We start from the raw sequence: 26,835 nt of genomic DNA, 5'->3' as shown, positions 1-26,835 counted from the left end.
TCTGGCCTCCTTGGTTCGATTGTTCAATTCACAGAGGTTTTGCCAATGACGAAATTGTAGCTTTGACACGTGACTTTTGCTTCGCACATCAAATAACAGCCTGCAGGCCATCCAACCTTGCTTGTTTTAAAGGTGTGGCCCTTGAGGAACATTCCTCCAATTCAGTATTCCGCTGTTTGGCATTGCGCAGCTTGAAATACACCAATCCGGGACATCAGGAACGCAACTGAGAGCCAGAACTTGGGATTTATATTGAATTGAATGCGGCAGTGACTTTGCTACATGCGAAATAGAAACGTTCAAAATGACATGCTAATTATCTTAATTAGTTGCCATGGAGGATCCATGTTGTTGTTAGCATCTAAGAGACTCCAGCTCTAAACCATCGCACGCAGGACATTGACTAGTGTAACGAAAAGGTCCCAGTTCGCTACTTGTATGTGGTCAAGGGAACGTTTGAAGACTCTAAAAATCGATAAAGAATTATCTGTCATTTTGTACCTTATCTTCGCTTAGAGGTCTAAAACAGCCTGATGCCAGAGGTTCTCTGTGGTACTTTCTTCCGTCTTTGCTGCCAGCTAATAAAATATCAATGGCATTGAATGAAGCGAACTTCGTTTTCATGTAGAACTACGTGTTCCACTCGATTATAATCTCGTCGATTGGGACCTATAACTATGAACTAGCTAAGTATCTATGCTCTCTATTACAACCCTACATCCCTACTAATTATTGCACTCAGGATAGCTTTTCTTTTGTTAATGAAATCCAAGATATACCTTTATCGGGTAATTTTGTGGTTTCATTCGACGTTGAAAGTTAATTTACCAACATACCCTTGAATAAGTGCATTGGTCTAGCGGTTCGCTGCATGAAGGAGGATAATATGGACATTAAGTTAAGTGCCACCGAGCTTAAAACCCTTTTACGATTTGCCACAGCCCAAACTCACTTTTTGTTTAAAGGTTCTTATTATGATCAGGTAGATGGTGTGTCTATGGGCTCGCCCCTTGCCCCCGTCTTAGTTAACCTTTTCATGGGGCATAATGAGAAGGATTGGATAGAAAACTACAAGGGCTCTAAGATTTTGTTCTATCGGCGATATGTCGATGGCACTTTCTGTGTATTTGAGAGGGAACAAGATGCTTTTTCCTTTTACAATTACATCAGTTCCCAACACCCTAACATACGGTTTACTATATATGGAGATGGAAGTCAGTAGATGATAAGTTTGCTTTCTTGGATGTCTTGGTCAATTCAATAACAACCCTCTCAATCTCCAGACATCTGTTTTCCGTAAGAAAACTTTCACGGGGCTCCTAACTAAGTATTTTAGTGTCACTTCATTTTCCTACAAAATGGGTCTTGTTAGAACACTGGTGGACAGGGTTTACAAAATGAACAATTCTTGGCTAGGCTTTCATATTATTATTACCCTTATTCTACGGAAGAACCTTTTCCCTGTTCACATTGTAGAAAAGGTCATCAATAGACGCGTCAGTAGAGCTACAATCCGCCCATCAGCTAGCTCTCAGGTTCAGCAAGCCGTTTCAACTTATTATTTAAAGTTACCCTATGTAGCCTCCTTCACCAGAGAAACATAGAAAAGGCTACGCAAACTCGTTCAGCGCTATTGTCCTAATAACATCGAAATTAAGTTAGCTTTTTCTTCTTTTAAAGTTGGTAGTATGTTTAGTGTTAAGGATCCTGTTCCTCTCGATCTCCGTTCGTGCGTTGTCTACAAGTTTTCGTGTGCAGGATGTAACGCCTGTTAGATCGGCGAGAGTAGCTGACATCTTTCGACGCGCGTTCGTGAGCATCTGAGCAGGGACAGGAACTCACACGTATATCAGCATTTGCAGCAATCCCAGGCATGTCGGTGTTTAGCTTATAAGAACTGCTTTTCCATCGTGGATTGTGTATCCAGCAAACTAGAACTTATGTTGAAGGAAGCAATGCACATCAAATGGGAGAATCCCACTTTAAATAAGCAGCTGAAACATGCTGACTTAACTCTCTCGTTCTGATATTATTCTTTATCTATATACATTTATTTAGTAGCGGTTTATTTTATATTTTTTGTTGATAACATTTTGTGTTATAATCATTGTGATTATTTCTATTTTTTACAATTTTTTCCCTTGTATTAAGTGTAGTACTCGCGCAAGTGTTGTTCCATGTCTCGCGCTTCTTAAAATTGTACGCTAATTTTTTCGAAATTTTGAATTGTATCACGTTTTACTTATACGCCATTGCTTGTGTTAATTCAACCGAACTTGTAAACGAAGTCACAACTGAAGATTTTCGTTGAACGTTCGAAACATGTCTTGCTGTAAACTTAAAGTTGTTGTCCATTTCTTAAAATTATAATATTATTGCCGTACAAACAAAATTTGCAAGCGCGTTAAGGGTGGTGATGACGTGTTCGTTAATACATCACTTTAAAATTCTCAACAAAAATTTGTTGCCATTCAGTTAAACATGTGTGGTAAATATTTCATTTTTCCAGCCAAGTGTGTTATATCTTACAAGTTCTAGAAGCGAAGGCAGCTTTGTTGTTGACAGATACTCAAGGCCATAAAACTATTTAAGCGATGCTGTCATGTTCGATCAATAATCGAACAAGTTCGTAATTGATTGATGCCCGGCGGTGAATGAAAAATATAAAGAAAAGATGAAACAGGAAGAACAGTGAAGGTAGATTAAGTATTTCTAACTATATTGGCAAAGGGAAACTCACGTAAATGTCATCCATTTAGCATCAAAGTAAATATTAATTTGAACTAAAAGAATATTGGGCAACAAAGGAAAGCTAATAGAATGGTTCCACGCCTGCGGCAGGTTCTAGTATACCTTCTTAGAACTCTATGTTGATATTTCTTTCAGACTGAAAAGCAGAAGAACTCGGGCATCCACTTTTTTAGATTTCCGTGTTGGAAATAAGGTAACAAATTACATACCTTCGCTCTATGCTCTGGACCCTTTAATGCGTCCACCTGCTGATATTAACAAGTTTCTTTGTCCTAACGAAAAGCTCAAGTTTTCTTTTACCGATATTTTTCAACTCAACTTATTCTAGATCATTCTTGATATTAAGAAACCCTAACTCAATAAATTTCTATTATTACAGGCGAAGATGCATTAAACTATTCCGACATCCTAAGACAAAAGTAACATGTTGCTTTAGCCGGATCTGTTAATCCATTAAATTAGGGTGTTAGTCAACTCGATTGATATCGCGAGAAATATTTCATATCATTATTCGCCCAAGAAATCTCTGACATAGATAAAGATAACCGTTCTTCCTCATCCCTTGTCTTCTTCCTCGCCAAAGGTTACTCATCTCTAATCAGTTTTTGGTAGTGACATATTTTTCTTGAAAAACCGCGGGCAAACTTATTTTAAGAAATAGGACCGTACCACAACTTATGGCCGAGATACAAATTTCAAATTTAATATAACATTTATCACCAATTTCCGAAGCAGAAATGAAAAGGTTTTCGCCGAGGTGTTATCCAAGATTTTCACTGTTTTGAATCCTTATTTTCTGACGAACGAGACACGAAATGTATTGCTTTTCCTGCATCATTTTTATTAGCATTCTTCTCACGTTTCCTTTTTTGCCAATCAATCAACTGACGCAAATCTGAAAAGGATCTCAAATTTTGCGTGGTCTGCTATCCACCAATAATAAACAATTATTTCATCAGCCGAAACTGAAAGCTGAGGCTGATATCACTTACCAAGACCTTGGTTATTCTAGTCAAGTATAAAAAAATTAGTTTATTCTTGAGGCAGAAAAGACCCAAAGTTGCGCGTTGCTGGTACAACAAAGTGATTCAAGTATCCGTGTCAGAGAAAACGGGCAAAACCAAAAGATCCACGTCACATTCAACATGAAAGCTATCCGAAAGGATTACAAACCATGGCATTTACCAAGGTAGGCGTTCGTTTTCCTTCGAGATGTCACCGCATCATGATTTTGGCCTCACATGCGGTCCAAAACACAGGTAGCCCAAGCTCGCAAACTGAGCGGTCGTACAATGCAGTAATACTGAAGTCTCAAAACAGTTGAAACATAATAATTTTTATTGCCCGGAAAAACGGTTCTATTCTCAAGTCTTAAAGACACGAAGCAGTATAAATAAAATATACGTACCGTACTTGAGGTGTGTTTCCTTGTTTGGCGTGGGAGGTTTATAAATAATAAAAAAATAAATAAATAAATAAATAAATAAATAAATAAGTAAGTGATATTCATTACAGGAAGCTCTCTCACCTAACGGTTATAGGCCATTGACATTGGTTATTGACATTTAGATGGTTTCAGTTAGCTTCACTATTTTGTCCTCTGGATATCCTTTCCAAAGTTTGGGTACTGAGTGATCCCAGCCTAACGAGTCCACTGAAGGGAAAGGTCTCCAAATGCTCCAGTCGCCTCGAAATTTCAAATACAGCAGGAAAGATAGTCTTCCTTCACGTTTCTGTTCTTCATCCGTTCATCCGCGGTCGGTTTAGTTACACTGACATGGAATAGAGGGCTGCCATCTTCGGCAAAGGGTTTTCGCTGAGAGCCGTCCGATATGAAGTCTGAAATGTCAATCATGTCCCACCCTCCGCCTAATCCTTAGACAGTGTACCTAAATTACATTAACTAAACTTCCAGTGCGTAAATTCCCAGCGAAACGAAAAACAGATGTTCTTCTCGATACTTAACTTCCAATGTTACCAAAACAAAATAAAGTTGACCTGTTCATGCCATTCTTAGTTTTTGTTTTTTTCCTTGAACGGGGTGCCATGTTTCGGGTTTGCATTTCCTCTTGGTTTGGGCCTTAAATAGGGTATCAATTTTCAATTGATCATCCTCAAAGGGGGTCAGGGCTTAGTCAACCTCGTTGCCAGGGCTTTGGGTTGGGTTCAGTAAAACTTTTCGCGGCACGCATCTATTCCTAATATACGGAAGTACCCTCCGCCCCCCCCCCCCCCCCGCCCATTGCTATTGCAATTTAGTGTTAACAGTGTAGATCGGTTGTATAGTAACGGCTGCTTGACAATCGCATCAGCAACGTAGTGAAATTTCCAAATAAAGAAAACACTGAATGAAAAGTGATGTTACAGGACGGTGAACTCACGCCTTCATGTTGTTTCCAAGAAAGTTCTAGAAAGGTTGGTATTTTAATATAGTTTATGCTTTTGCCAAGTCAATACAGAGCTAAATTGTAATCACAACTTGTGATTACAATTAGTTTGATTACATTAGTTTTACTTGTTGTAATCACAACTTGTGATTACAGTTAGTTTGATTGCATTAGTTTTACTAATGGGCCTACGACACTGGTTAACGGTACTTCTATTGAACAGTACATCAACAACGGTTCAATCGCTAAATGGCCGATATTTAATAAGAATATTTAAATCCTTGTCTAACACTCGCCAGCTCTTGAGCCAGGAGGCGGGTTACGTTAAACCCTTTAGAACTGCCAATCAAGATTTGCAAATGGTGAAGGAGACCAGTATTAGAGCCTAAACGAAGTCAGTGCTCATGCAAAAACTTTAACTATGGTACATGCATTACAGGAAAGCAGACCTGTCCACGAAAATGAACTTCAACCTGGAGGCAAGGCATCTTACCGGAAATGATTGTAACACGTCACATAGCGTGACCTGACAAAAGTTAAAAGCTCTGGAGGCAGAGTGGCCGAGTTGGTAGGGCGCTGGACTTGAAATCCGGAGGTCGCGGGCTCAAGTCTCGCTCTGACCACTATTAAAGCTGGAGTTGCTTCCCCACAGACCCTAGTTCAACTCCTCTGTTATGCTTGTAAATAGCCAACTGGTGTGCCCTCCCCCTGTTGGGATTTTTAAGCCTGTTATGGTTAAGCTAAAATGCATAAGATCATTTACCGGCCCAAATGTTGCTCGTTAGAGACTTAGATAGGTCAGTTGGACAGAATTATGGATAAAAAAAGAAAGTTTTGGAAAAAATGTGCTTCTCCTTAAGTGGCATGCCTGAGAACTGTGGCTAGTTGTAGTTAAGCGCGTCGACCACTATAAACATTCAACATCTTTTTTTAATATTTTTAACAGCAAGAATAGTAAATTTTAATACAAAGAATGCACATATATAAACTAATTAATATACATTCCGATAACTATTGATATTTATACTTCATGTTTGATACATGTACTGTAGTTTGGAATGAGACTGCTGTTGGAGAAGAAGTGGAGCTTCAAAAACTTTCGTGAGAGCCTAGATGTGTAATTACTACATTAGCCCTTACAGCCAGGTAAAAATAGTATAGTACATACAATGCTTCGTCGTCTTGGTAATTGCTCGACGCTACTTTCATATTTCCACTATTCTTAGCATTTTATTCCGTGAATGTCTTCCTGCATTTGTGCGCTAAGTTACAAGATTCAATACAAGAGAAGATAAATATGAGCGGCGTTTACGTTAATTTTTCAGTGTCTATAAACACTTACTGCTTCGGATAAGTCAGAGGCTCATGTTAAAGCATACCACGCATACACATCAACACATGTTGCGTTACTGTTGTTATCTTCACTACAATCGATCCAATCCTGTCCGTACCATATCTGCAACTCCTGATTGCGTGACACAGGCAGCTTGTTAGGAAGGTCCGGGAAAACGAGCTCTGGAGATGTGTGGTTAGTTCCATTAAGACTGTAAAAGTCTTTTTCGTCGTTACACCCGGCTTTCAGGTCTCCAGCAGGTGGCAGGATGGCTTCTCTCTTTGCATTGGTAATGATAGTCAGTAAACCGTTTTTGCCATACACGAGTTCATTTCTGCAGCCCCAGTAGGATGCCTTGTCTTTTGGGTTGCATTTTATCGAACCCGACTTGCGGACGAGCTTCATTGTCTTGAGAAATCCACTCTTTGTGATGTTAAAGGCACCATACGAGCCTTGTCGCGCCCCAAAACAAACGGGTTCTGTGTTTAATTTCTGCCAGTTCTCTAAAATAAATTTTCAGAGAAAAATATTTGCATCCATGTCTTACGTTGCGATCCTGTGGCACACTCTTAATATTAAGGCTCAGGGGCCAATCAGATCAATGTTATAAATCTTTTTTAAAGTCATCTGGTAACATGAAACAATTTGATTTTTTTTTTCATTACCAGTAACTCCTAGGTATATTGAGGGAAATTTTCAGAGGTAAAACCAGTTTCTTTAAACACAAAGGTTAAGATCGTTACCGATCGCTCCCACAGGCGGACAAAAATTCAATATTTCTGCGAATCAGCACTCACCTCTGGAATTTTTTGGACACTTTAATTTATACCTGTGCCGTCGAAAGCAAAAAGACTGTTTGCCCTCAAAATTTATTGGTTGATCGATTAATCGACTAAGCCACTCCAGTGTCTTGCAAATTTTTATAATGTTTTTTTCAGGTGCTAGGAGGTTGAACTTCTTCTTTATCAATAAACTAAATGGTCGTACCTTCACAGCGAGCCAGGATTGTCTGAGCATTTCCATCAGAGTATATCCAGTAATTCCCGTTAACCATCTCATTTCCTTCACTGGCCTTGATCTCACTGCACGATTCAGCAGGAAACTCTTGGATGGAACCAAGAGGGACTGTGAGATAAAATAAAAAGATAAAAGATCCCGTAAGTAATTTTGCTTCAAGTTATTTTAGAAACAAGAGGAACTAATAACAGATAAACCTTATTCGTAACCCTCTTATGTTCGTTAGACGATGCTGAAAAATTATTCTTTTTATTGGATGAGAATAGGCTCTTTCTTAAATCTTTTTCCCCTGTATACTGTAAGCATGTATCCAACAAAATTATTTCTTTATCTGAAATTTCAGGCGTGAATTTTACGGTCACTGATGTGCATGATAGTTATTCATCAGCTCTATAGTAAACGTGTTTATTTCCTTATTGTTTATGTTCCATAGACAAGGGACATCATCGAAATATCTTTTCATTGATCGGATTTATATGGCTGCGGTTAATGATTTCTGTTTCTACCGCGGCCGTGAAAATGTTGGCCAAGGAGACCGCCATTTCTGTAGTCGTTGCGGTATCATGTGTTTCCGCTAAAATGAAAAGAGTTTTCTTTTAAGAGAAGCTTTAACATCTCTCTGAGGTAGAGGTCAGGTATGGGAGGTTTGTTTGGGTGGAATGTTTCGTATGTTTTACATACAGTCGTGATTCCTTCCTCTGCCCTGTGGGATGTTAGCAAAAAGTTTTGGCACGTCCATTGCGCCGAAGCCATGTACACGGACATCTCACCTCTTCTCCTGGTGGTTTCGCCGCTCCGATAGGAGAATCCGCAACCGCACTCAAAATTACGCTCGCCACGGACGCTAGCATTGAAAATGGCTGCATTGAAAAAATGAGACAAACATGCAAGTAAGGAGAATGGAAGTGTACCTCTGTTTTTTGCCCTTTTCATGTAGAACCTTGTCTGATCCGGCCTAAAATCTTCAGGTCTCGCTTCTTTAGTTCGATTGTTCAGTTCGCAAACTTTATGACCAATAACGAAATTGTAGCTTTGACACGTAACTTCTTCTTCGCACATCAAATAGCACCCTACAGGCCATCCAACCTTGCTTGTTTTAAACGTGTGGCCCTTGAGGAACATTCCTCCAATGGAGTATTCCGTTGCTTGGCATTGGAGAGCAGCTTGAAATACACCGATTCGGGACATCAGGAACGCAACTGAAAGCCAGAACTTGGGATTCATATTGAATTGAATGCGTCGGTGACTTTGCTACAAGCGAAATAAAAGCGTTCAAAATGACCTTTAATTGCTACTAAATAACGCTAATACTGTGATTCAGTTTTGTTGTAAGCGTCTGTTTAATTTAATCACTAAAAAGATCGAGGTTCCCAACCATTGCTGTCCTCGTTTGTGCACGGCAGAAATTAATAACCTCCTTAATTTAGACGGGAAGAAGTAGCAAAGGTTGTCATATCCTTTTGACAATCTTTATTTCTTAGCTTGATCCTCTTGAGTAGCACAGAGGCACTTATCCGAAGTATCGAAAAGACTCTCACATAAAGTTTGTAAACCGGTGGGAGATTCTAAAAATCGACAGAAAATTAGTTGTCAGTTTGTAACTTAATTTTCGAGGCAGTGCAAACGTAGATTTGTTTCTAATATCGCATTTCTTATGATAACTGGTCAGCTGTACATGTAGGGCCAATTGAAATACAATAAACAGTCAAGTGTTACTAATATATGTTACAAGTACTTTTTTTGTAGCAGTAACTTAGGACCATGAAAATATATGACCAGTAAGAATGCGTTTCTTTAAGAAAATCCAAGATTGGATTCTTAAATCGGAAAACGGATTTTGCGCTCTTTACTAAACAGATCAATCCAAGATCACTCGGATCATGCATAGTGCATCAAAGGAACCGAAGAATCCTTGTCCAGCTCAGAGTGGATTCTTCGGTTCCTTTGACGCACCATGATCCCAGAGATCTTGGATCAACCTGTTTAGAAAAGAAACGCAAAATCCGTTTTCAGATTTAAGAATCCAATCTTGGGTTTTCTTAAAAAACGCACCCTTAAGAAAACATATGTTAGCCTTTTTCGGGACAGACAAAATTTTGCGTAATAAGCGCGTTTTATCTCGCGCATAAGTTTTTATATTCTATTTCTTAGCTTGTCTTACTGGAACCAAAGGAAATTGGTATAATTGACACGTCTTGTCAGAAGAACTAAAGACACTTTTCCCGATGACAATTAAAGATATAGGGCAGAATCGAGAGCTTGCGAAATGTTCTCTTTTAATTGTCATTTATTGCCATTGTTTTTCAATCAGACAAAACTTCAGCTCAATATGTTGGATCCGATCATCGAGCTATTACATAATCAAACACCCGATTTCGAAAGCGATTCCCAAAACAGCACATATTACTCAGCTCGTCATAAATTTACTTCCTTAAAAACAAAAAGATCGCAAAACTATAAGAAATACATAGCTGTTAAAAGGGACCGGTAGTAGTATTGTGTCAAGATATACATATTTCTTACCTCGCCTAGACCAGAAATTTGAAAGAACTGGTATCTCAAGTCCTCTGCGCTGGACTCTGAAAAATATATTGACAATGTAATCTTAATGAATTGCACGCAGTACTTAGCCCTCATGAGGCAGATCATTCTTAGTGGCTCTCCTCTGACATTTAATTTTCTTTGAATCGAGATCAATATTTACTTTGATATTAAATGGATGACATTCGCATGACGTCTTTAGTTTTTCGCAAGAGAATTGAATATACTTCAGCTGCCTTCATTGCATTCCGTTTCATTTTACATTTATAAATTCTTAAAAAATAAATTTAAAAATTTACTTTTACAAATTCTATTTACCAAAATTCAGCCGAACGGGGCAATGATGAGCTTTCATTTACCACAGCAAGATCTTCTCTTACTCCCAGAAATTGGGGCGGGAGTTAACTGGATTGATATCACGAGAAATATTTCTGCTGTTTAGTCGCCAAGGAAGTCTTTGACAAAAATGTCGAGAGCCGAAATAACCGATCTTACCCTTCGCTAATGCTAGAATTTACTCATTCCAAAGCGTTTTCTCCCCTTTGTGTTTAACAATAAACGGAACTCCAACCTTTGAAATAAACGGAACGCACACTCTATTGATCTCCTTGTCGGTTACGCCAAAGTCCAAGCGAAAAGTGTTCAGTGAAAATACCTGTCAGACATAAATATACATTCTTTACATTTGAAAGGAGACGCTTTTTCCATTAAACGGCTGGGTATATTAAGGTATTAAGGTCAATTTAAAGATGGCTTGTTTTCAGTCGTTTTATTTTTCTTTTCGGTTTGTTAAGCAGGTAGACTGCACCTGTGCACTACAGCCTGAAACAACGGTTTACTGGAAATGACAATTCAATCGACGTAATTTTGATCGCGCTTACAAGTTTTTATGTTGTACTTCTTAGCTTGACTTTTGGAACCAAAGGAAATTGACATAATTGAAAAATTCTTGGTGAAAAGAATAAAGACACATCTGGCATGACATAGCCATGGAGCAAAATCGAGAGCTTGCTATATAGCTAGAAGTCAGCTTTTACTAGTTATTGTCGTTGTTTTTCAATCAACTAAACTTCGGTTTAGGACATGAAATTCTCAATGTGACACCAATGACTGAGTTATTATATGGTCAAAATCCAGAAGCAATTCCCAATAATTTTTAGCGCTAATGCAAGAATTTACTCATCCCAAAGAGTTTTGTCCCCTTTCTGTTTAACAATAAACAGCTTTTTCTATTTATATCTTTTCCTCGAGGGAGACAGGTGAAATTCTTTTGGCTGGTTTTGAAATAAATGGAACTCGAACCTTAAAAGAAGAAATAAATAAAAAAGTCCCTTCTTTAGCCCTCATTTATGTCAATCGGTTGGTTCGAACGAAGCTCAAAAAGGTCCTACTTTACAATTTCTAAGCTAATGACTTACAAGATTGTTGTTTATAGTCTTTTTAAAAGAGAGGTACGCTTCATTAAATTGTTGTAGGAGTTAAAATACCCTTAAAAGCACCTAGTTACAGATTAGAAAGTCTCATGTCATTATCTCTGGGCAAGAATGGTGTACATCATGGTGCGAAAGTTGTAATTTTGTGCAAATCTTCGAGGTTTATAAAAGAGATTCATAATATCCCACAAAAATAAAAGCGTAAGTAAGGAGAGTTGTGCCTGAAGTCTCTTTTGTCAAATTATAATTATCGGGAGATTTGAGACACTACTAGTTTTTTGGTTTGAGGCCACATTTTTTGAATTTTTTTCGATTCTAATCGACATTGACTCTTAATTTGCTTTCAATAGGGATCTATATATACTTCGTTATTAATCGGATGACATTTGAATGACTCCCGGTTTTAAAAGAAGAACTGGAAACACTCCACCTGTCTTTATTAATCTTGCTCTTCCTTTCTGTTTTTTATCATTTTTTATTTTAGACATTAGAACTGCTCAACGATGCATTAATGCACCGAGATATACTCTGACTCTGTAGTCAACTAAAAAGTCCTCGACAAAAGTACGATCTCTCACGCGAAAACGTACAGTAACAGACATCCGTGCTAACGAACGGATGAGAAACGGATGTTCCAGCCATTTAAAACGGTTTCAAATATCGTTCAAACGGCCATGGAAAAATTTCGATCGGATGCTGTAAACGTTCGAACGGCAAAGGAGAAATTTCAAACGGATGATACCAGCCATTCGAACGGCTAACGAAAAATTTCGAACGGATGATGCCATCCGTTCGAACTGCTAAAAACCATTTTGAAACGGATGATGCTAAGCGTTCGAACGGCCGAAGAAAAGGATTCGTATTGAACGACTAGTTATAAACGGCTCAGCGGCTAAATGCGGGAGATCTTGTTGTTTTGATTCAGGATATGTTTTTGTTCACCTTGCGTTAGTCTATATATAGCGGTAATTCTCATTACACACTTCTTCATTTCTTCTTTCAAAACTCGACAAAACTTAGAAATAGCTTAGCTTTTCACAGACTAGAAAACACAACAATTGTTTTCCATCGCGGAGCCGAGTCCGTCTCCTCGCAAACGTGCTGAACTTTGCATACCACTCGTCGACGCAGTGTGCATGACCTCCAACGCAAGTTTTGTTACAGAGATCAAGCACTTCGACAAAACTCAATAGAGAGCATTAATATTGTTATGGTCCAACATCTCTCTTCAGAGTAGAACACCAAGTTTATCTTAATACAAAGTTATGTACTGTCTGTCTTTTCGTAGGGCCAAGTTGCAAACGTTTGCATGCAGTCTATTTCCTATGAATCTTGAGTTCACAAACCCCGTCAGAAAATCCACTGTACACGCTACGTTTGAGACTTGATAAACAGCAGAAATTTTACTTATGAAATCGTAATACCGCGTCAATTGATTTATTTGTAATATTCTGAGTTTGAGTTTTCCAAAGAGAAATAAATAAATAATAAAGGGTTGATGCTTTCCTTTATCAACAATGGCTCTCCCATTGTTGGAAAGTAAACATTTCTTTTCTTTTTTCAAAAAACTTCTTTAACTGATAAGGTGAAAATTGTAAGAGAGCTATCGCGTAGTGCTATAACTGATCTTCCTCTTTTCTTCTCGCTTATCGATATTAACATTTGCTCATTCGGATCCGTTTTTCCGCTTTGTATTAAACATTGATGGCTTTTGATATGCAAATCTTTTTTTTTTCGAAGACGGTAGGTACACTGAAAATTCTTTAAAAAATAAAGCCAACACAAAACGTATACTCCAGCGAAATCTCCAGTCTTATCTTGCACTTCTTGAGAGCAGTAAGAATAAGATTTGAACCTGCTGAAGTTAGACGGACTGAAAAAGTAAGGTTTTTTTTCAAAGACCGTCTCGGGTCTGCTGTATTTTACATGTTTAAAAAATTTTCTTCGATGGCTTTTATTGATCTCCTTGTTTACGCTAAAGTCAAAGCGAAAAGTTTTAGGAAAAATACCTCTCAGGCATAAAGATACATTCTTTTCATGCTAAAGGAGACATTTTTTCCATTAAACGTCTGGATATATTAAGGTGTTAATAGGGTCACTTTAAAGATGACTTGTTTTCAGTCGTTTCATTTTTCTTTTGGGTTTGTTAAGCAGATAGATTGCACCTGTGTACTACAGCCTGAAACAACGGTTTACTCAAACAATTCAACTGACGTAGTTTTGATCGCGCGCATACGTTTTTATGTTGTACTTCTTAGCTTGTTTTTTGGAACCAAAGGAAATTGACATAATTAAAACTTCTTGATGTTAAAAAATAAAGACACGTCTGCCATGACAAAGCCGTGGAGCAAAATCGAGATCTTGCTATATAGCTAGAAGTTAGCTTTTACTGATTATTACCAATATTTTTTAATCAACTAAACTTCGGTTTAGGACGTGAAATTCTCAGTGTCACACCAATCATTGAGTTATTGTATGGTCAAACTCCAGAGACAATTCCCAATAATTTTTGGCACATACATTTTGTATTTCTCAACACGTCATAAATATCTATCCTTAACAAGATGAAAATTAAAACCTGAAAAAATTTAAAAGTGACTGGTAGTAGAATTGTGGCAAGCTACTGTGATATAGTGAAACCCCAGAAGCAATTCCCAATAATTTTTAGCACATACATTTTGTATTTCCCAACACGTCATAAATATATATCCGTAACAAGAAGAAAATTAAAACCTAAAAAAAGCCTAGCTTTTATAAGTGACCAGTAGTACAATTGTGGCAAGATAGAGACATTTCTTACCCTAACTGGGGCAGGAATTGAAAAGAACTGAATCCGAGGTCCTCTGCGTAGGACTCTGAAAGATATATTGACAAGGTGATCTTAAGTTAATGGAGTCAGTACTTAGTCCTCATCATGAGGCATATCATCCTTATTAGCTCTGCGATTCTCTGTCGCTTAATATTCTTTGAATCGGGATCAATATTTACTTTGATATTAATTAATGGATGACGTTTGCATGACCTCCATTGTTCGCAAGAGAATTGAAAATACTTCAGCTCCCTTCACTGCTTTTGCTCGCCCTGTTTCAATTTACTTTCACACATTTTATTTACCGGAATTCAGCCCAAGGGAACAATAATGACCTTTCATTTCCCACAGCAAGCGTTTTCTCCCCGTTGTGTTTAACAATAAACAGCTTTTTCTATTTATATCTTTTCCTCGAGGAAGGCAGGTGAAATCATTTTGTCTGAATTTGAAATAAAAGGAACGCCAACCTTAGAAAAGGAAATAAATTAAAAAATCCCTTCTTTAGCCCTCATTTTTGTCACGCACGAGCGACGTGATTGTAATTTTAGATCGGTTGGTTCGAATGAAGTTAAAAAAAAGTCCTACTTTATAATTTCTAAGCTAATGAAATACGAGGTTTTTGTTTTTAGTCTTTTTAAAAGAGACGTACGCTTTATTAAATTGTTGTAGGAGTTAAAATACCCTTAAAAGCACCTAGTAACAGATTAGAAACTCTGATGCCATCTCTAGACAAGAATGGTGTACATTTCACAAGTGCAACAGTTATAATTTTGTGCAAACAAATCTTCGACGTTTATAAAAGAGATTCATAATATCCCACAAAAATAAAAGCGCAAGGAGAGTTGTGCCTGAAGTCTCTTTTGTCAAGTTATAATTATCGGGAGATTTGAGACACTACTAGTTTTTTGGTTTGAGGCCACATTTTTAAATTTTTTTTTCGATTCTAATCGACATTAACTCTTAATTTGCTTTCAATAGGGATCTATATATACTTCGTTATTAATCGGATGACATTTGAATGACTCCCGGTTTTAAAAGAAGAACTGGAAACACTCCACCTGTCTTTATTGATCTTGCTCGAACGGATGAGAAACGGATGTTCCAGCCGTTTAAAACGGTTTCAAATATCGTTCAAACGGCCATGGAAAAATTTCGATCGGATGCTGTAAACGTTTGAACGGCAAGGGAGAAATTTTAAACGGATGATACCAGCCATTCGAACGGCTAACGAAAAATTTCGAACGGATGATGCCATCCGTTCGAACTGCTAAAAACCATTTTGAAACGGATGATGCTAAGCGTTCGAACGGCCGAAGAAAAGGATTCGTATTGAACGACTAGTTATAAACGGCTCAGCGGCTAAATGCGGGAGATCTTGTTGTTTTGATTCAGGATATGTTTTTGTTCACCTTTCGTAAGTCTATAGCGGTAATTCTCATTACACACTTCTTCATTTCTTCTTTCAAAACTCGACAAAACTTAGAAATAGTAATTAAGCGGTCGTTAGTTTTGAAAACCTAGTGGGCAGACAAATTTTATTATTGTTTTAAATTAAGGGCCACTTATACTTTCTATTCAGGTAGTTCAGCAGTTTCAAACAGGTGCCACATTTTTAAAACGTGCCTTCAAAGTAGAGCTATTTTCGCGTTTGGTTCAAAACTCGATTTAACGGGTAGAAAATCTTCTTTTAACCGTTGTAGGAACAACATTGAATTATAATTGCAACATGGCTAAACAGACTGCTATGATATATCTATAGTTGAAAAAAAAGAATTGAGACTTTTGAGCGAATATTAATTTTTTTAGAGCGCCAGCAATATGTGTTATTTTTCCAGTTTCGGCGGGCATGAAACTTGTGTCGAGCGGACCGAACTTCAATCAATCCTAGAAAACTTCAATTGGAATTTTTAATGAAACAAAACCCATTTTAGTGATTGACTAGGTAAGAGCTTCGAAATCCCAGCTTATGAGAAAAATCGAATTTTCGAAGTAAAATCAGTGGTCGGTTCTTACAGAGACAGCCTCTTAAGTTTGCCTGTAACCCATTTTAAGTCTTTTTCGGGACATAATTTATCTTGACGCCCAGCGCCAGCCCCAATCCAGACAATTTATGTTTTCTTGTTGTTAAGCCGCTAGCCAGATATCGCACCGAAAAGCTCTAGGTCGAGTAAGGCAGATGTGAAGAACTTTTGAGAGCCGTTTAAAATCATAGTAGTATTGTCAGCATATTGACTAATCTTGATTTCATTTCCACGCACAGTGATCCCTTTTATATCTTTGTTTTCTCGTATGTTGTTGGCTAATATTTCTGCGCAAAGAATGACTCCTGTTTCCTCTGACTCCTCTTTCAGGGGTGAAGTAATTGCTTGCCCATCCGTTATTAAGGAGGCAGCTTTCTATGTTGCGGTAGCACAATTTGATCCAGCTTATTAACGACGATCCGAAATTGAAAGAACCAAGCGTTTTCCATATAAAGGGCCATTCAACTGTTATAATGTTTACGCCAATGGATTAGTCCAGTGTTTCAGTAACACAACTTTTATTCATCAGCAACCATGATGCTCCGAACAACAACAACATGTGCTTCGGAAAACTACTTAAAAAATGTGAGTCCCGTATGTGACACCGCTGACCTACACGTATCGACATTACATCTCTCCTCGGGTAGTTACAAGCAATAATTAAAATCATGGTGGGAAAAAACAAAGACAATGCTAACAGCGAAACGATGAAAACAACGGAATCGTGCAATCCGCTGCAGTATGAAAAACGAATGGCTATATAAAATATATTAACTTGGCTACAAAGGTTTTAATATCAGCAGAGTTTTTTAAGTTATCACATAGTCTTTCGTTCAGCCAGGTTTCTTGATTAGTCTACCACTGCGGGAGGATACGGGTGGTGAAGGGGCAGGTTGATCTGCTGCTGCAAGCGTTGCGTTGTCTTGATTACCATTAGTTTCGCTTAAGTGTGCCTGACTAGATTCCTCTTGGGGTGCTGAGGTTGAGGCGGGTTGACAGACCTCCGGTCCTTCGAAGTCGAGTGGCACTTGCTCATCGGGGGTACTGGTTCGGTGTCAGGTATGGTACTTCCTGGCAGGTTGGGTGGTTTCTTGAAATGGGAGCTATTGCAGGCTACTTCTTTCTGATCAGTTGCTCGCCTGGCGGTGATCATGGAACCTTTGACATCCAGGATTGTGTATGGTACAGGTTCGAAATGCGGACTGGCTTTGTTAAGCCTTCTCTGTTTCACCAGTGTGATATCTTCAGCATTCAGGTCGTGCGGTTTAACCTGTCGTTTCTGGTCAGCGTAGGCTTTCATCTTCGCCTTTGAATCTTTGTCCTTCTGCATGGCTTCCGTGTCAGGAGTGGTTTCCATGGTTGGGAGTTTGATCCTGACAGTTCTGTTCATGCATCACTGATAAGGGCTCTTCCTAGTATTTGGGTGAGTTGTGGCTCTGTAATTGGCTAAAAAGACATATAGCTCTCTCCTCCAATCTTTTCCTTGACGGTGGGCAGTTCTTGCGACCTTGCCAAGGTTTTACATGAACCTTCTACACGACCATTAGCCTCCGGCCACAAGGGTGTGATTTTTCGATGTGTGAAACCTTTATCTTCCGCGAATGACTGAAATGCGTGGCCTTGGAAAGGGGGCCCATTGTCGGTTTTCAGGACTTCCGGTATCCCATGAGTGGCAAAGATACGCTCTAATGCTGGGATGGTGTCCTTTGCAGCAACGACGGAAACGATTGCTACCTCAGGGTACTTCCAATATGCATCTAAAACGATCAGAACCGTTTCACCTGTGAGAAACGGGCCAAAGAAGTCTGCCGATGCTTGTAACCATGGTCCTTTCGGTGTGGGAGACATCTTCAGAGGTTCACGTTGGGAGCTGTTGGCACTGGCCCGGCAGGGCATGCAGCTACCGATTTTTCTTTCCACGCTCTTGTCGATTCCTGGAAACCATACCCTTGATTGCAGGAGCTGCTTGGTTTTTACAATTCAGAGGTGCCCTTCATGGCAGATGCTGATGACCAGCTCCTGTAGGCTTTTTGGAATGACCAGTTGGTGACCACGGGTTACAACACCTTCTATATAACTGAGCTCACGAAACACCAGTGCGTACTTCGCCAGGTCTAGATCAGATTTGCAAGCACGATGATTGTCAACCTGAATAAGCGGAATGAGCTTCCTGAGATCCTTGTCCTTCCTCGTTGCTGCTTGAATATTGGCCAGAGAGATGGCATGGGGTGCTGTATCAGTGATAATGCTGTGAACGACCTGCTTTCTTGCTTCGCTTGTTTGGATCTCGCTTTCAGTGAGGGGAAGCATGTGCCTTGAGAGGTAATCTGCTGCATTATGTTTACCGGGGCAGTACTTTAGCTGGTAGTCAAATTGTTGCAGGTAGAGCAGCCGGCGTTCAATTCTCATGGGTGTGCTGCTGTGCGGATTATTGAAGAGAGGAATCAGGGGCTGGTGGTGAGTTTCAACGACGAATGAACTTCCGATCAGGTACTTGTAGCAGCGTTCGCAAGCCCAACGGATGGCAAGGACTTCGCGGTCGATCTGGGGGTACCGTTTTTCAACTTCTGTCAGGCTACGGCTAGCACACTCAACGGCTTTCCATCCTTGGGGTTTCTTCTGCATGAGAACCAACCATAGGCCATTGGGTCCGGCGTCTACCAGAAGCTTCGTGTCCTGATCGGTTTCATAGTATCCTAAGACAGTGTCACTTGATAGTGTGGCCTTGAGTTTTTCGAATGCTGCCTGCTCGGTTTGCGACCATTGCCATTTAGCTCCTTGATGGGTGAGGTCGCGCAGGAGTGTGGTCATCTCCGCGAAGTTGAATCCCTCGAGAGCGTCATCAGCCGAGCTGCAAAATGAATACGAGCACATCGTCGCCAAGCTCGACAACCATTTCATTCAATTCCCATGGTCAACCCCGACTGTGTCCGTAGCAAGTTGGAGAAAATGTGTCAAAAAGAAGGTGAATTAGTGGCGCAGTATCGTGTGCGATTACGGCTTCAAGTAGCCAAGTGTGGGCTCACGGACCTGGATGACGTGATTTGAAGCAAAATCCTGCAGACTATGCGCGACAAGAAACTCCGCCGGGAAGCAATGGTGAAAAGATATACATTCCAACAGTTACTGGAGCACGCGGCGAACAAAGAAGATAACGATCGCTAAGTTCAGGATATGGAGCAAAAGCTTGCACCGGTTCAAGAGCGAGTTAACAGAATTCACCCAAAGAAAACCCGGACACCAAAGGATAAACACAAACCCAAGCCACCGCAAGACGAAAAAAAAAGGAAAGGCATGCCAATTCTGTGGTATAGACCACAAAGGGCCAAGATCAAACTGCCCCGCCTTTGAAAAGACATGTGGCCTGTGTTCAAAAAAGGGTCATTTCACTCGCACGTGTAAAGGCAAAAATAACCAGAAAGGCCCTCCACCGAAATCACGGTCAACAAGATAGCAGTGCGCCCCACAGATACCCGGTTATTTGCATTCGCACAAAGAAAGCCTGTACCTGGGCAAACACAAGTCCATTAAAGCAAAGCTAATCGTAAACGAAGACTTCCACTCTGTCGCACATAAACAGAGAAGGATCCCTTACAACTTAGCCCATGATAATGCGTGTGTTTTTGCCTCATACACCAATTTAAAGACTATGCCTTCTGTTACGGATAAATATCGGAAAAATTCATTCCAAAGGGTTATTTTTCAAACCTTAACTTGATGACTTTGTTGTCAACAAAGGTACGCGCATCATGTTCTATAGTGAAATACATCACTGAGTTCATTGGGTGTCGGTGTTTTTACAGGAATGTATATTGACATTGTTCGATTTGCGCCCACAAACACTGGTACAAACCAATTTAGCCTTCTTGCAACTGTAGCGGAGATTTGTGCATCCAGTAGAGCATGAGCATGAGATTATTTCCTGGCGGGCTTTCGGAATCGGATCTTGTGTCATTAGGAGTGCTTCAAGTTTGTTATCAGTGATCTTCTTCCACCCTAATGTTTAAGGATCTGGAAGATGAGGCTCTGAGCAGTGCGCTGGTTTCCATACAATTGCCTGATAGTAAACACGCTTTACATTTAGTAATAAAGCATTACTTGTCGGTGGCAGTGCCTCTGGCTTTCCTTTCTTCGAGAACAAAATAGCTCGGGCCTCGTCAACTGATCCAATGCTATCCAATTTGTACATTTTACAAACCAAATTCCTCGACTTCTTTCATCTTTTCTTCGGTTAGCTCTCCCTCTCCTAGAGAGGAAAGAAGTGTCTGTTGCTTTAGGAATACTTTTCAAGCTGATTTCTTTAACTGGTTGCATATGAATGACGTTGTGTCGCAACCCGTTAAGACATGAAAAGGCAGAAGAGAGGATACAGAACCAGCTGAGAGATTTCCGTAGATAGCCCTGATGTTGAAATACTTTCACTTTGTAGCTGTTCCAGACATCATGTACAGGTGTGTGTACAGGTTAGGACAAGGGATGTGGGGGACATGTGCAATAAGAAGCAACAAGACATCCGTATCCCTTGCCGATACAACTACGTTGCCAAGACTGCTGTTGACGCAGTGAGCCATCAGACGTGTATCTGCTTCCTCGTGGGTTGCCTTTAGAGCAGACAGGTCGATTGCTCTCTCTGATGATTGCACTTCCCTCTACAAATTGCACTTCCATCTACAAATCCACCAGCAGCTACAACAACTTTGTCTGGGGGTGCGTTCACAATGAAGTGTTCCGACAGGAACCTGGCTAGATCTGACTTGTTATCTGGCAATGCAAGGAAGTTTGGCCAACTGTGAGGGAGAGGGACACTGCCATCGTCAATAGCACTCGGATAGGGCGAGTAAACTTTGTGCGTCTTTCTCTCGTTCCTGACTTGATGGAATCTTCTTGATACCGATCAAATATGACGTGGATTTGCTGATAGCGTGATCCAGCTTGAAGGCATGCTGCTTGAAAGCTCTCTGCAAAGTCCCCCAAACGTTTGAGCATCAGATGGTCTCCCAATTGCAGAAACTAACGCCAGACCATCTATTAATAGACCTGAGCTGCCTTGAAGCTCTATTTCTCTTGGGCAATTTATTCCACTTGTAATTAAGTCTGCCAAGACAGATTTCTGCCCCGTTCTGAGACTGCCATTCATGTCTGCTAACGCGACTGGTACAGGCATCAACTCATATTTTAGCACACTGTGGAGATCAACTTTGAGTTCCGCTTCATAAGCAATGATAAGGCGTTGAAGGACATTTCGGCCGGCCCTTAAAATTGTGGTTTGTTCTTCTCTTTGTCAATAGTTGGAGCGTTATTCTCATGCATTGTGTCCCAGAATCCCACTTTTGATGATCTATCTTGCTGCTGTTGAGAGACGCTTGGCAACCTTTGCTCCACGAATTCTTTCATTTGTTGCTGACCAAGCTCTTTAGCATTTAACAGCGAGAATTGAATTTCATCAGTGACAAGATCTTTAGTAGCAATGTTATAAAGACAGGTTGGATGTTCTGGTGGTGAAAATACCTTGAACTGCTTGAGAATGGTGAGCAATGAACATTCATCCTTCTTGTCACGATCTTTCCTCCCAGGAGTAAATTCATTGTGAGAAAACTTGTCTTCTTGGTGCAATCCAAACATCGTGTGTGTATTTCAGCTATCTGCAACCTTACGTTATAGCAAAGAGCCCACCTACTCAATACTGATGACGTCTTGGTTATGCCCACGATTCCTCCACCTTTTTTCCCTATCCCGTCCAGCCATTCAATGCTGATGACGTCTTGGTTATGCCCACGATTCCTCTACCTCTTTTCCCTATCCCGTTCAGCTATTCAAGGCTGCGATCGGGACTGACCTGGTTGAACTTGCTTTCATTCCATTTGACAACGAAGTTCCCCTTTTTGAACTCTTCTAAGACTTCCTTTGGCAACTGCTCCATCTCTCCAATGTACACTGATCCCCATCTTGCATAATTCAGATGGTCATATCTGTAAAAAATATGGCAACATCTGGCGGAAACTGTGCAAGTACAGGTCCCATATCCCCTCTCTCTGAGCCCGAGTGAACATAAGGAGAACAGATACCATTTCCATGTAGTTCCACCAAAACTTGAAGTTGACATTTTCCTCGGATCTTTGTGCGACGATTTCGTCGAGCATCTTTTTCACTCATGGTGACTTCAGGGATGTTATCAGTGCTGCAGCATTTTCGGGAGAGCAAGCAAGAGCAGATACTTCTTGGAAGCGATCTGGGTACGATTTCTGGCAGAATTCTAACAGAAAAGGCATCTGTTACGCTGCAAAATGTAATTAACGCCGCAAAATGTAATACTAACGCAAAATGTAATAACAATCGCCGCAAAATGTAATACTAACGCAAAATGTAATAACATCAACGCAAAATGTAATAAAGTTATCAACGCGAAATGTAATAACTTTTCAACGCAAAATGTAACAACTTTTTTAACGCAAAATGTAATAACTCCTGAATTGCAAGTATGTTCAAAACAAAAGATATGACAGGCCTACACGGACTCCCCTCGTAAATTGCGATAGCGATGCATTTTAGCCTTCAATTAAATTTTCGCTGTAACGAGCGTATCTTTTAGAGATTTGTCTCTCTTGTATGATATAATCGGAGGTTTAGTATAGATGCTTTTACGTAAACATCATTTTGTTTATCCTCCGCCATGTGTTCTTCGGTGTCCGTTGGAGGACAGTAAGAAGGCGTTTTGGGGGCTGTGTAGTCGACATCCTCGTCACCAGATGTACTTAGCAGTAATTCGTTGTCTGAAATCATAGTTGCTTCAACAGGACCGCTTGGTTTCGATTCTTCACGAATCTCTTCAGCTGCTGTTTGGAGCGTGACAACTTTAAATTCAATGTTACTCAGGGAAAGTTAGAGAAGTTTCTCAATTCAGTTCCGCTCGAATAGTTGTTTGGTGATCTTTTTATATCAGGATAGTTTGTGGTTGGGATCGAAGTTGTAGCTTTCCTATTGGTCCTCCCTGAAGCAAGAGGGCCAATGAGGTGTAAGGGAAGCTAGAGTGTATTTCTTTGTTAAGGCTATTTTTAAGCTTGGGCTTCCCAAATGGAAATGAGATCGCTCAAGAGTACTATAATATACTTTTACGCTGTGCTGCGTATTATACTCAGTCGAGGACGAGGCCTCGGGTGTTTTTACGCGCTATAATTTGCGTATTATATTCTTGTTTTTTACATTTTTGGGTTTTAATTTTTCTTTTGGACTTTTCTCTTTTTATCTACCCCTTTACCAACTGCTTACAGAGAGATTCACGGCAATTACACTGACTTTCAATCATGTGTTATTTAAATTAAGGTAAGCCTCTCACTGGGAAGCCAAAGTTTCTTTAAAAATCTCATGGCAATCAATCAATGGCAAAATCAATCAGCCATACCTTTGTATGAGAAAAAAGAACATGCATTTGCGGATAATTTCATGAAGCTTCACACAAAACAAGGTCCTCCTGCTCCCCCACGCACACCCCTTCCTCGTTCAACCAACATGGCAAAGGAACATCTTTCTTATTTTGATTCGAGGGTGTGTAGAATTCATAATAAAACCAGTAGACCTAATATACAGGTTATAACTTAGGTTCCGAAAAGTCAGAATCACGATACTGTTACTAATTTTTGACTAAGTTAAACATACTTGCAATTCAGGAGTTATTACAATTTACGTTATTACATTTTGCGTTTAAAAAGTTATTACATTTTGCGTTGGAAAGTTATTACAATTCGCGTTGATAACTTTATTACATTTTGCGTTGATGTTATCACATTTTGCGTTAGTATTGCATTTTGCGGCGATTGTTATTACATTTTGCGTTAGTATTACATTTTGCGGCGATTATTATATTTTGCGGCGTAACAGCATCAGCTGCCGCCACAATGACTGCAGAGTAATCTTGTGGGCACGCATAGCTCTCTTGTAGGATTTTCTATTCATGACATGTTCGGTTGCATTTGGCCCAAGCAGTCCACTCTCGATGCATTCTTCGACCAAGCCTGATCATTTCATATGGTTTCCAAACGTAGAACAATACAAGTATCGTCATTTGTTCCAAGTAAATCAACCAGACGATCGATAACCTCTCTGTTTGCTACGTTCCCATACTTTCTTCGTTTAGTCGTCGCTTCGTAAACAAAATTTTTGCTGTAACTTGTAGCTTCTCTTACATCGTCCTAGTTTGGCTTATTACGCTTCTGACAGAAGATGCACAGCTTCAAGTCAACTTCCAAAGTTCTCTTTAGGGTCACAACTGGATCCATTCCAACATTTCACAGCTTTAGAACAGCTTTCTACTTGGCCAGAAATCGAGCGAAAGCATACTAAACAACGAAGATGAGTAACCAGGCTTCCTTACCACTGGACTGGACTCAGACAGTGAGAGCGAAATTAGGTAAGCGCGACCGTGAAGGCGTTTCTGTTTTCACATTCAAATGCGTAGCCATCAACTTCATTGAAAAAAAGCCCCGTTGAACCCAAAATAGCACTGCATATGACACACTTTTCTGTTTTAATTCGGCCAGTTGAAAAGAACGTGTTTCTCTGTGTGAGAGAATATATTGAAAACATAAATGACGTCATACATTGGCCCACGAGACAGGCAAGTCTTACATTCTTCAAAATAGGAAGCATGTAACATATTATAACTGAACTGGCTCTAGAAAATCCAAATTTGTGACATTTAACTCAGTAGTTTCCCGTTTTGTACACTTTTATCATTGCGATGACATCATTTGAAATGTCAATTTTCTGACGTCATTTTCAGACTGAAGATCACAAAATGAACTTTGGTAACAAGCATTTTCGTTTTCAGCACGTCAGATTACTTCAGAAAACTCTTGTTACCAGCTTTTACTAAGTAATGCTTCTTGATTTTTGTGAGAAGGACTTCATCCAAATACCGACTAGTCTAAGTCATTGATTTCATCCATTACTCATCAATATCATCTTGTGGCTGCAAACGTATTTGGCGAAGAAAAAAACTTAAAAACTTAAAAGAGACGGATGCTAATGCTGGCTCAAAACACCTTCAAAGAAGTCCTCATTCATATGTGTGCCACGAGGGACAAATCTACCATATTTCCGAATTTCTAGCCTGGCAGCAAGGGAGGCTTTATATTCCTTCAACCGGACGCCAAAATCGTTTTTTTGTTGCTCACGATAAACGCTACGAGGTGTTTCTCTCAAGTGGGGAGAACACTGATTCCCCAAACCTAAGGCGCAAAGAAGTAGTCTGCTTGTGGAACAAACATGACTTTCTTGTTGGGTAAATTAAAAGAATGACAATCATTCCAACAAGAGGAAAAAATGCCCATCCATTATTTGATTGGAAAATATCGAAAACGGACCATATTAGACTAGTGGTTAATTCTTTTGTTTGTAGCTTGGACTGTCAAAATTCTACAAAGATTTCAAACGAGATGTTCCGTTCACGAAAATACACCGTCCTGGACTCTTGTCAGTTCGTCCAAAAGATTCCAGCAACTCCGTCTTCTGAAGGCATTCTTTTACTCGATGACAAAATTCTTTCAGAAATCGAGAGCCACCGACAGAGACTGGAGGTGCAACAAAAGAAATTGAAGGAAGCTCAAGAGAAAGAAAAGAATGAAACAATAGAACGTATGAAACAGGGACCTGCGAAAAATATGACAATAGCGGTTCCAAAACAACTCTTAAAAGATAAAGGAATCGCGTTTATCTCAAAGGCCAAAAAATCGGAACTTGTACAAATATTCAATACTCAAGCTGGTTATGTAAATGCTTATGACGGATGTTTCCCTAAGCCGAAGTAGTTTTACTTTGCTGACAAACACCCACAAAAAAAAGTCGATAACCACGTAGTCGATTCTTGTCAGCGTTCTTGTTAGTTTCATTTTCAGACTGGTTGGTTACTGTTCAGTTGTTTCGTTATTAAATAAAGAGTTGGGTAAAGTGAAATATTGCACAATTGAGAATCATCTGTATTTGTGATTAGCACTTTGCGTCTCGACATCGTCAACAGGAGCTTCAGATACAAGGAAAAATGCATCTAACACAGATAAAAGAATCACAAACGAAAGAAATGGTACAAGAAAGCAAGTGTCTTTCGTGCGCAGTATAACAGTCGATGAGTAATCGATGGGTCATTGATGAGTAATCAATTACATCAATGAGTAATCAATTACATCAATGAGTAATCGATGTCATCGATGAGTAATCGATAGGCCACAAAATTTTTGGGCTTCGATTACTCATCGATTACTCATTGATCATCGCCAATAATCAATGACTAATCAACTGATTACTCATCGATTACTCATTGATTACCAATTGATGTCATTGATCATCGATTAGTTATGTCTAGTTTTAACAAAAGAACCATATTCTTCCGTCCTCAATACTCTTACAGACTATACAAATAAAAAATGAAATTCTCAAAAGTCAGTTGCAACTAGAGCCGAAAGCAAGCGGTTTCGATGGAGTTTGTAGTTTTCCTTGAATAGAACGTTGCTAAAAAAATTGTTGTATGAGGATAAAAATACTTTGCACGCTC

The 26,835-nt window shown here is 39.6% G+C and overlaps 2 protein-coding genes across 3 annotated transcripts in view; both read right to left on the bottom strand.

Moving 5' to 3' along the window:
* The window catches only part of LOC149107014 (uncharacterized), a 104,648-nt gene extending 90,340 nt beyond the window's left edge, over positions 1-14,308 (bottom strand). The window contains exon 1 of the mRNA XM_089296894.1: positions 14,263-14,308. The gene's annotated coding sequence lies outside the window, so the exon portion shown is untranslated. The remainder of the gene's footprint in view (positions 1-14,262) is intronic.
* On the bottom strand, positions 6,051-14,333 carry LOC110044588 (uncharacterized). 2 transcript variants are annotated; one of them, XM_089296896.1, is made up of 6 exons: positions 14,263-14,332; positions 10,601-10,684; positions 10,012-10,067; positions 8,400-8,739; positions 7,459-7,596; positions 6,051-6,974 (listed from the first exon to the last, which is right to left on the bottom strand). In XM_089296896.1, exons 4-6 carry the CDS (start codon positions 8,710-8,712, stop codon positions 6,502-6,504), a joined length of 924 nt encoding a protein of 307 aa, XP_089153022.1. In that variant the 5' UTR covers positions 8,713-8,739; positions 10,012-10,067; positions 10,601-10,684; positions 14,263-14,332; the 3' UTR covers positions 6,051-6,501. The 2 variants fall into 2 exon arrangements, with proteins under 2 accessions (XP_089153022.1, XP_089153021.1); XM_089296895.1 differs by lacking the exon at positions 10,601-10,684 and having other exon boundaries at positions 14,263-14,333.
* Positions 14,334-26,835: the final 12,502 nt, after the last annotated feature.

This window comes from Orbicella faveolata, unplaced genomic scaffold, assembly GCF_042242905.1.
Source record: "Orbicella faveolata isolate gen_17 unplaced genomic scaffold, um_ofav_v1 contig_27, whole genome shotgun sequence".
Lineage (NCBI taxonomy): Eukaryota > Metazoa > Cnidaria > Anthozoa > Scleractinia > Merulinidae > Orbicella > Orbicella faveolata.
The sequence above is the reverse complement of the archived record's forward strand: the minus strand, read 5'-3'. Positions and strand labels throughout refer to the sequence as shown.